The sequence below is a fragment of the Anneissia japonica genome, unplaced genomic scaffold (assembly GCF_011630105.1).
Source record: "Anneissia japonica isolate Jap-2015-1 unplaced genomic scaffold, ASM1163010v1 scaffold11144_len554210_cov170, whole genome shotgun sequence".
In the NCBI taxonomy this organism is placed as follows: domain Eukaryota; kingdom Metazoa; phylum Echinodermata; class Crinoidea; order Comatulida; family Comatulidae; genus Anneissia; species Anneissia japonica.
In genome coordinates this window covers 361,567-372,641 of record NW_022708762.1, presented here as the reverse complement: position 1 = coordinate 372,641, position 11,075 = coordinate 361,567, and the positions used below count along the sequence as shown (strand labels likewise).

The 11,075-nt window shown below is 35.2% G+C and overlaps 1 protein-coding gene across 1 annotated transcript in view; it reads right to left on the bottom strand.

Moving 5' to 3' along the window:
• The window catches only part of LOC117106569 (CD109 antigen-like), a gene marked incomplete in the record, with an annotated part of 38,761 nt that overhangs the window by 13,144 nt on the left and 14,542 nt on the right, over nt 1–11,075 (bottom strand). Inside the window, 12 exon segments of the mRNA XM_033247953.1 lie at nt 107–250; nt 645–749; nt 1,578–1,691; nt 2,566–2,683; nt 3,356–3,539; nt 4,908–4,971; nt 5,362–5,484; nt 6,327–6,476; nt 7,872–8,063; nt 8,762–8,941; nt 9,107–9,277; nt 10,203–10,418. Coding sequence (XP_033103844.1) covers nt 107–250; nt 645–749; nt 1,578–1,691; nt 2,566–2,683; nt 3,356–3,539; nt 4,908–4,971; nt 5,362–5,484; nt 6,327–6,476; nt 7,872–8,063; nt 8,762–8,941; nt 9,107–9,277; nt 10,203–10,418 — 1,761 coding nt within the window.

The following is an 11,075-nucleotide window of genomic DNA, read 5'->3' as shown; positions in this document are numbered from 1 at the left end:
GTGCTCATACTATACACACAGCACACACTGTCTCTTATACACATCTAGATGTGTATAAGAGACAGCCATTAGGGTGAGGAGGACCTCCATTGAATCTGCAAATTACCTCAACCAAAAGCTGTCTAATGACACTATCTCTGGCGGTTGATGACTGCGCCGACACATGAATGTCCATCAACTTCAATTCCTTGGGAATTATGGGAAAAGAAACTGACACACCACCTCCGGCAGGAATAGCTGTTCTCACGACCTGCAGGAAGAATAAGAAACAGAATAAATGACCAAGTATGGTTTTTTTAAATTTTATTTTTATTCACCCCAAACAAGGTCCGAAAGCCACTTCTTAGTTAACTATTATATTCATATGCCATGAAATGCTTGAACCTAGGGCTGAAATATGGCTTAAGCCACTTCACAGTCAGTCAACGATATGATGCAAGTTGGGGTATATCTAAGCCTGACCGGCTAAATTATGGTCAGTGTGTGGTTTGAACTCCTGAAGTTCAATAAGCAAATTGGAAACCGCTGCACAAACTGCCTTAACCAATGATTTATGAATATAATGATTAAGACCATGATGACGACATACAAATGAATTAAAGTTATTACTGACATTACCAGTAATGATAACAAATATAACTTACCTGATCCTTGCTAACATAAACCTCGTTGAATTTGTCCGCAATGTTGTTGCTTGTTTGGAATTCAATATTATCAAAATCCTCAGATTTGTGAAGGATTATCTCAGCCTAACAACAAATATATAAAAATGATCTATACAAACAAGAATATGAAGTTTTTGACTGTAGCTGTAAATGACTATGTGACAGTAGCTGTAGAAAACTAAGTGTGGGTGATAACATTGGTAAGCTCTAAATAATAAAAGTGGATTTTAAGGATGGAAAAGTGGGCTAATAAGTGTGGGTGTAGAGGGCCATGGAATTAGCTTGAGACTAGTTGGAAATCTTCAAGGCTGGGTGGCCCTGCCCACCATAGCTACATACCTGTGTGATTTAAAAAGAAACATTCAAAATGTCCAATGCACTATGCTACTAGCCAGTATACCACACTGTAATTGAAGATAGATGCTTAAATTGGAAGCATGTGGCTTGGTTGTTGGGGGTGCCTGTAGCACACTGTCTAATCCCAGTATAATGTTTTCCTCCATGCAATTATATTTTTATCAACAAAAATATTAATAAGGCTTTAAATTGCTATCTATCATTATTTCCTTAAAAACACAACACAATTAAAAACAATACAAAAAAAAAATACTAAATAACAATCTGCCTGTTATTACTTTTTTTTTTTTTATAAACATAATGTCAGACATTTAGTACTAGTTTCCTGAAAACATACATTATTCAAGACATTAGAACAAACAAATATGAAACATACTTATAACTTTCAGAAATTGGTGAATTCTATTTATGAAGTCTGTTAACACTTGAGTATGATAGAATAAACAACCTGAACAATTGCAAGTCAGACACAACCATGAATATTTATTTAAACAATCTGAATAATTATTTTAAATGTCAAAGAGAAATTAAAAATATAAATTCAGATCTACTCACAGTAATATCTGTGGTTTGATAGTTGAAGACTAAAATCTCCAATGCTAGGGTTTCACCTCGAATCACTGAGTAAGGTAGGTTTAAGGAGACAAAGAAAGGTTTGAAAACTGTCACCTAAAAATGAGATAAAATAATTAACAATTTATTCATAGTGATATAGTGACATTTATAGATTTAACAAATTGGACAATCATATACAATCAACAGGTACATATGAATTCAACTAAATATTAAAACAATTATTATTTTTCACATAAAAACTAGAAAGAGAAACCCTAAAGATAAAAAGATTGGCTGTTTTCACATAAAAACAGGTAATTTCTAATATTACTACTAATATATTCCTAATGAAATATTACCTGGTGCAATTTGATTTATGCAACCATGTACTGGGAACCACCCATTTAGTAAAGCTTATTCTTTGCTTTCAAACTTGGAGAAGTGAAAAATCATTTTTGAATATAAAAGTGTTCTTGATATACCAAAGACTACTAGTATTTTTAAAATTTCTGTTAATTGGCCAAAAATATGTTTTTTCTTTTGTTCAGATTTTCAGTTGAAAGCTAACACAGTACAGTGGAACCCCTCATTTAGAATACAGGTATTAAGGGGACATCCCTATTTAGGGAACATTTTTTGGCTCCGAAACAAGAGGAAGTATATCTTTTAACACTATGGCCAAGGGGACACTTCTTTTTGGTCCCAAAGGTGTCCCCCTAATAACTTATTGAAACATAAAATAACCTTTTTTTTTCTTTTTTTTTCAAAATATTAAATAGAGTTGCCAGTGTGTCATTAATGATAGTATCTAAAATAAAAGTTGACTAAGAATTAGTAAAGAAACACTATGGAAATTGGGTTACTTTTGCTTAATCTGTATAATATCTATGCTTCCTTACGTATCTTACATAATGGTATTTTTACAACAGTAAAAGGAAAATTGGAATAGAAGGAAGATTAGGAGATAATAAAGGATGGACGAATGTACCATTGATGTAGTTGGCACAATTCCAAGTCCTGTATCACTGGACAATGCAAAGGCACTTCCAATCCAAGACGTGATGGTATCTGGAACTTTGGCGGTGATGGAAACAGTTCCATCCTCTCTAAAATAAAAATTAAAAAATACCAATGAATCTGCCGATAGAAAACACGGGTCACTATTCCTTTGTTTGGTTTTGTTATTACTGAGCATAATTAGGCACTGGAAAATAATAACCCTTGTAATTTTTCTTGTGTTGACATTTCACAAGTATAAGAATACAAATATTAAGATCATTGACTTTTTTATTACAGTAAGTTGTACTCAAAAACAACTGCATACAGTCTCACTTTTAAATAGAAAATGTAAAAAAAAATTAAAATTCACTTGATTTGTACCGTAAGGCAAAATATAGGGGTCATGTTTGCTAAAGATGTTGTATGCTTCTTATTTCAGTACTTCTAAAGTATGTCCGATACTTTTTAAAAGAATTAATGCCAGAATCAAGGAAAAAAATATGTAACTCATTAACCGCTTTTTGAACATTTAAAACATATTCAATTTTTTGTATCTCATTAACCGCTCCCTTTTCTTTTTCATCAAATATGTTTTTTGTGTCTTTAGAAAAATCAATTGTACAACATGTGAAGGCAGCCGGTGAATTTCCCGGAGAAGATGTGATGTGTGAGTATGAGAGGATCGGATGTTAAAAATTAGACGTGCAGCAGCATTCTGAAACTTCAGTAGTTTTAACAGTTATTTGTCACATAAAATATGCTAGTGTGGACAAAATTACCCGACGGTTGTTTCTGTCCAGAGCCACGTCTCCGGAAACTCAGTACGCACAGGAGGATCTTCATCTAAAGCTGGCTCCCCTGATTCCAGTTGCCTGTCAATATCACCACCATCAAATGCGTCATCCATTGCATATGCATAGTCACCAGCAGCTTCAGCTACTACAGCAGGAAAAACTCTATCCTCTGTATAATACACAACAAAATAAGAGTAAAATATATATTGTTTACACAATTAATTAGTTGTGACATTCTACCACTTGGCATATTATACAAGAATATTGACATGCTGAGAGGGGCGGATAAAGGAGAGAAGGTTAAGTGAAGCGGATTGATTCAGTGAGTGAACGCTATCAAATTACTGTAAGGAGAATAAAGGTAATTCTAACTACTTGAGCATTATTTTTGTGGCTCAAAAAATTTCCAAGTAGGTGTAGTGATGACACCCTGGAGGTCACACTGCAATGATCCTGTATTCCCCGGGTTAGCTCATCCGCGCAGACCTGGGCATTCACTGGCATGCGCACTGAAAGGACGACCCTGGGAAGCCCTCGGAGAAAGAATGTCACTTAAAGTCAAGTGCTCATACTATACACACAGCACACAGGGTTGTTCAATAGCCCACACAGAAAATGGATAAATATCACGGTAAGTACGGACTTTGGCTATTTTAAAATATAAGGGACACCCGAGAGTATGCAAGATTTTTCGGAAGGACATGCACACCCACGCCCTCTCATAGGTACACCAGTCAATTATACATAAGCATGTACAAAGCTGTGTTACAGTGGTTAAGGTGTTGGGCTTCCAATACACATGATCAGCCACACTGAACTATTAGTGGTTCAGTGATGTTTAGGTAGAGTAGGAGAAGAGTAGGGTGTTACCCTGTTGTACTGGTTCATACAGCCCCTGTTGTGGAAAAATAAGAGACAGCTAGTACAGGTTTACCAGGTTGCTCAGACATCAAGAGACCCTTAGGAGAGAAGAAAGTTACTGCGCGGGCTAGTCCACACTTCGCTATATAAATCGAACCACTTTACATAAGGTATAAATGCGAACCTAAACTCAAACAATATTTATTAGACAAGAATAATTTCCCTTGAGTGAATATAAAATTTAAAGCTAGATCAAACACTCTTGATTTAGAGGACCGTAAAGAATCTTGATCTAACCAAAACTCAGGGATATGTAAATTATGCAACTGTAAACCTTTAAATAAAACAATTCACCACTTCATTTTTCATTGTAAGTAGCCTACAAGATAATAGAGATAATGTATTCAAGGAATTATAAGATGATCTTTGTATTTTTGACCAATATTGCAAAAATATATCTCACTTTGGCTTGGAAAAAAAGACCTGCATTATACAACTCAATGAATGCACCATCCCAAAATATTATTGTTTTGACTGATGTATATGGTTTTTTTTTTTGTATAAGGATGCACTATCAAATTGATGTGTGCTGCTGATTTTAAAGTGATTCCAAATAAAATCTACAAATCTTCAAACAGAGAATGGAATAAAACCATGAGAATATTTGAAAACTTACCAAAAAAATAGTCATTCTCTCTACCATATATCTCAGCATCAGTTAACACCAAAACACGAGTATTCTAAAAAAAAAATGCAAGTTATATAAAACTCAACATCTTTTTATTTTCATTAAAAACAACTTAGTTATCATGTATATTTTATAGATAATGTGTTAAAACATAAAAATGTGCTTGACGAAAAACTTGGGAACGGAATAATGAGATACAGATATTTGAATATTTAAAAACTGGGGGAAAGGTGGAAAAAGGGTGTCTTGAAGTAAAGTGAGCTCACTGTTCTGGACATTGTTCTAAAAAACCATAACACATAGTTATGAATCTTTGCTGTAAGTGATTTGGCATATATTTTTGGATCCCAAGTGGTGAAACCTCAAAACAAATCAGAAATATACCTTTCATATTAATGTAAATACAAACATCGAATTTGTATCACTGACACTACATACTTACATCAAAGATATCTTCAGCAGTTGTACCTGTAGTTGGGATTGGAAAGAACGAATCGAAAAATATGGGACCATCAATTACACCCTCATCTTCGCTTCCATCAAACGTTTCTAATTCTCTGAGAACCTAAAAAACATGAGTTGAGCGTTATAATCCGTAAAATTTAACTGTCTTGAACTAATGTCTTTATATCTTACCAAATATAAAGACATAAGCAAGTTGGATGGCAAAGCAGTTAAGGCAGGCAGGGGCGCTGCAACGTACAGCCATATTATCAGGACACTTGACTATGGTTCTAGTTGTGGAACAATTCTTCTCAGATAAGCTAATGTGCATCCAGTACATCTTTCAAGACAAGTAAGGGTAACCCGGTGCACTGGTCCATTCAGCCATTGTTGTGGACAGAGGAGAGTAGCTAGTACAGGTTCACCAAATAGTTTAGACGCAGAGAGACCCTTAGGGGATAAGCAAGTTGCTGTGTAAGAGCTAGTCCTCACCCCAAGACTGTTTCGGTATAAAGTGCTATATGACTCTAACTACATTACATTACATATACTTTAGAAAGTTTTATGTGATTATTGTTATTGTCATTATTACAGGGCTTGTTATTTGAAAATGCTAGGTGATCTAAAAAAACACACTCCCAATTTTGTTTAGGCAAGTGATTACTTTGGGGAGGAAGAAATTTAAACTTCTGTGGAATAGCTATATACACATAGTTACTACCACAGTCATCAAAGTACATCTTAGATAGATTTAAGGTGAGTGATTTTCCCAGCCCTGAAAGAAGATTTTAGGTGGGTGATGGTGTGCGAGCACAATCGCTCGCCGCAAATTACAGGCACAGGGTGGAAAATATGAAATCCTCCATTATACACGTCCTGCCTACTGTTCGGTATTCAGGCGCAGGTTAGATGTATGTAATCTATAGAATGACTGTTCTTGTTATTCTTAAAAAAAGTCCTTACCTTTTGTTGAGTGATGTCGTTGCCAGATTTTAGGAGTAAAACACTCTGATCGACTGCTAAAATGTAAACAAGGGATCCTCCGGTTGCTGTAACGTCAACAGTAATGTTGTCATCGGGTTCAACGACCTCATTACTGAATGATAGACTAACCTGAATAGAAAAATATTGATTGGTATAAATAAATGAAACAATTCAATTATATGCAGAAGTTTTACTTTGTATGATAGTACCAGTCAATGAGTATTAATTGGTTTACAATGTAGATTAAAGTAATTTAATTTTCAGTTAAAATTGATAGGTATTTTTTTTGTGCTCTATCCCTAAATCATTTCTTTTTTCTTTTTGGCACACAAGACATGCACCAATTGGGATTGTTAATAGTGAAAATATCCTGTACTTTTAGGCAGCAATTCCTATCACAACACGAACACACAACACACACAAAATGATCTTCACAAACTAAATCTCAATATGAGGTTTAGGGAGCTGTTCCATATTTTAGGAGCTGCAACTTTAAACAAATTAATTTCTAAGCAACAATACTGCTTTCTTTTAAACATGATAAAATTGGTACAAACCACGAACAAAAGATCCTAGTGGAACATGCTAAATTTCAATGCACTTTTTTCAATATTCTGGTTTATCAAACTTAAGGAATTATCATATAAATTTATAATAGATGTTTTTGCAAAATGCCAAAGTTGTAAGAAAATTGAAATCTAAGTTATTTATTATTTTCAGATACTTGAGGACATGATCTTTAAATGAGGGGTCATTCATTAAAATTGGATATTTCAAGCATTAGTTATTGGGAAGCCGAGTACAGTAATTGCCTCTCTAACAAAAAGTTATTTTTGCATACATACTACCAAAATAACTGGTTTGTGGACAATTTCCAGAACCAAGATTTTTGGACATGATGAATTGGATATTAAATTGTTGATACATTTTAAGCAAGAATTTATTTTCCCCTTTTCCTTCTTTCCTGTTTGGGTTCGGGTGTTTGTGTGTGTGTGTGGGGGGTGTGCGGGGGTGTGTTTGTTTGTACATTGTCTGTTTTGTCTGTTTTCTTTCTTTTGCTTTCTTTTCCTTATTTTATATTTTATATTTTTAGAATTTTAATCTTTGCTGTTTTAAATTTTATGATTAATTGATAGATCGGTTATTTTTATATACTTTTTATATATTTGTATTTCAGTGGGCCCCTGAACATCAAATTTTTTCTGTAAGGGTCGCCCACTCAAAACATGGTTTTAAATAAATAAATAAAATATATAGTGATTTTTAGGCCATTTTTTTATCAAACATATTTCAGAGCTCATTTACCCAATATTGGCCTGTGAGGCAACTTAACCATTTTGCCATAATATCTCTCATATATAAAGTACACTTTCTGTTCCAAACCAATATAAGAAAAAAAAAAGGGTACGGAATGTACAAGTACAAGTTAATAGCCATCTATTTCAATATGTCAAATTTACTAAATGAAAAAAAAAGAAATAAATTTTTTTTTTTTTCAAAATAAAAAGTGTACAAAATATTCACCTGATTCTTAAAAGCACCATCAACATTAAATTTAAACACATCAACAACAACTTCTTTATCTTCGCGAACGTAATACGCCACCAATTTGGAAAATGGTGCCATATCTGAAGTAACGTCAACGGAAAAGAAATTTTGGGTGGATGTCAGACCACGGATGGTTTTCATAGCAACAATTCTGCTTTTTGATATGATCTATTAGGTAAAATTAAAACATAATAAAGATATAAACAAATTAATAATAATAATAATGTTAATAATAATTACTATATTACTATGAATAGTAAAGAAATTAATAAATAAATAACAACAGTAGAAACAACAGGTCAACAGCAACACTAGCAGAGAGATCAGCAACAGCATCGGGAGTATTGGTAGTAGCAGCAGTGACAAAGCAACACCAGCAACGGCAGCAGGAGTACCAGCATCAGCAGAGCTAGCAGCTGTGGCACCAGCGGCAGCACAACAAGCAAGAAGGGGAGTCGGCATCAAGACGACACCAGCTCCGCCAGCAGCAAACGGCATCAGCAGCAGTGGAACAAGAAATTGGGAAGAGTCAGTGGCAGTATCAAGGCAATACCAGCACCGGTAGTAGAGGTGCTGGCATCAGCAGGATTAGCAGCAGTGGCACCAAAGGCAAAGCCAGCAAACAGGGAAGTCTGTGGTTGTGGCAATGCAACACCAGCAACAGAGGTGTCAGCAGCAGAATCATGAGAGCCAGCAAGCAGGGATACCAGCAGCAACAGAACCTGCAAGCAGGGACACTATCACATGACCAACATCAGAGAACAGCAAACAACAACAATGTCAATATAAACAACAATGTCAACAATAATAAAACTAAAGTACCTGTAAATATAATAAAATTGGCTCAAAGAATATTAATACCTTACCAGATAAACAATGTACGGAGGGATTTCTGTAGATCGAAGCGTGAATGTTGCGACATTTCCTGCTGACAAATCCGAAGTATCCAACCCAATTTGTATGAATGAGTTGCTCGGTGACTCGGCTTTTTCTACATAAATGTTGGTACTGCGATATTGTTCCTGATCTCCTGGGTAGTACCATGCCTGTTGAGAATTTATTGATTTAAATTGATCTAATTTTTCATATTAAAATATATGAGAACATATTCACATTATTATATTTTGTTCCAACCAACATTAAGAAGAGTATCAAACACGACTACAATAACAAAGATGGCAAAAATAATTGCCTCTTTTTGCCAAATTTACCTCTATGTTGAACAAAGAATCAGCACTCATTGTTTCAAATGTGTATGTTACAACCCCACTGGTTGGAATTTCAATCCTTGTTGGACTCATTTCACTGGAGCGCCTGACAAGCAAAGGCATTCTCCTCTCTGCGTATGACAGTGGTGTACCATCTTGTTTCGTAACTGCAATCTATGAAGTAATCAAAATATAATGACTGAATTACAAGCCTAGAAGTTGCATCAGTGCATGTGGTTTTAATGAGTCGAATGTCTGAGCAGTTAGGAGCGGGGACGCCACAACCTACAGGCATATTATTGGCATTGGTCGGAATGGCACGCCCACCTATGGTTCTGGAGGTGGAACAGGTCTTCTCTGATAAGGACTATAAACTGCAGGCATGTACTAAATTACAAAAAATAAATCGTGATGTTGGTAGTCTATGAGTGAGATACTTACCTGTATAAACCAATTGCCATTGTTCCGAAACGGAACACCCCTTCGAAATAAATGGAACAGTCCGACCCAGGGCGCCACGTACGAACCGTCTCCCTAACAAACGTCCTCATTCCCTTTTCGAGGTTCACCTTAAAACGAAGGTCGAAAAGGGAATGAGGACGTTTGTTAGGGAGACGATTCGTACGTGGCGAGGGAGACGGTTTGTATGTGGCGCCCTGGGTTGGACTGTTCCATTTATTTCGAAGGGGTGTTCCGTTTGGGAACAATGGCAATTAGTCGGTTTATCCAGGTAAGTATTCACGAAATAGACTGGCTCATGTGCACTATAAAGAATCCAGTGACTGTACTTTCAAGGTGAGTAGGTTGTTAACCCTCAAATTGGCAAATTGAGACTTATAAGTCAAAGTTGGGATGGCATTGGATTGGACACAATGTACTGACCTATCTCACCACCCCCCCCCCCCCCCCCCGTCTTTGTGGACTAGATGGCGCCATCCTGGCTCCGCATGACAAAACAGGACATTTAGTGGAGAAGTTGTAAATATGAGTAGTCCCCATCTGTCTCGGGCCAAAGCCGTCAAATATGAAGTACATAAGGCTGAACCACTCAGAAAAATTTGTAACATTATTTCTATATATATTTTTTTTTAAAACTTACATAAGCAGTATACATGAGACCAGGTTTAAAGGTCCTTGGACTTGCATGTAAAATTTCCACTTTCACAGGTTTTTTATAGTATGCAGTTGAAGCGGTTGAGTTTTGTTCAATTCCAGTCAGTGACTCCGTTACCATGGCAACAACATAGAAACCCATTCCATCGTAAAAATATGAGAATTCCCTCATGGACACGGAGAAACTGCTGGTTCCATCAATCTAGTCATAACACAAATATAGAAAAGAATATAATGTTATTAATAATGATAAAAAACTATTTATTTTCTAATAATTAATAATAACCTCAGTCCCCTCGCCTGCTTTATGGTTACACTCACAATGGCATATTCTGAGTGACACACCCACCCCCACAGGATAAATATTTGGCTTTATACACACTGATTAGTGTTTAGTTTAAGACATGTCTGTCTCTGTCAGTGTACAGTTAATAAACTTGAATATCGCCCATTAGTGTTTTTATAGTTGTTAGCAAAATTATGGTTTGTTACTTTACGGTTGAGAGCTTTGTCATCAATATTAATGACAATATTGTGTCTTCCAAGTTGCCATAGCTACAACAGCTAAAATTTTCCATACACACCAAATTTTTATACAATTCTTTAGGTTACATAAAGAATAATTACAATTAATGCTTTATAGCATATAATGCTTACACTAGCCTTTATGTACTCTCCATTATATACTGATTGTGTTTTAAAAGCTACATAAAATTAAAAACAAGTGCATTTATTGCTGTCGAGTAATTACTGTGTATTTAGTGCGTTGTGTTTGACATTTTCATAATTTAGAATTAGAATTAATACAATGAAATATTTTACTGTTATTATTTTTCAATTTAATATTATATATATATAT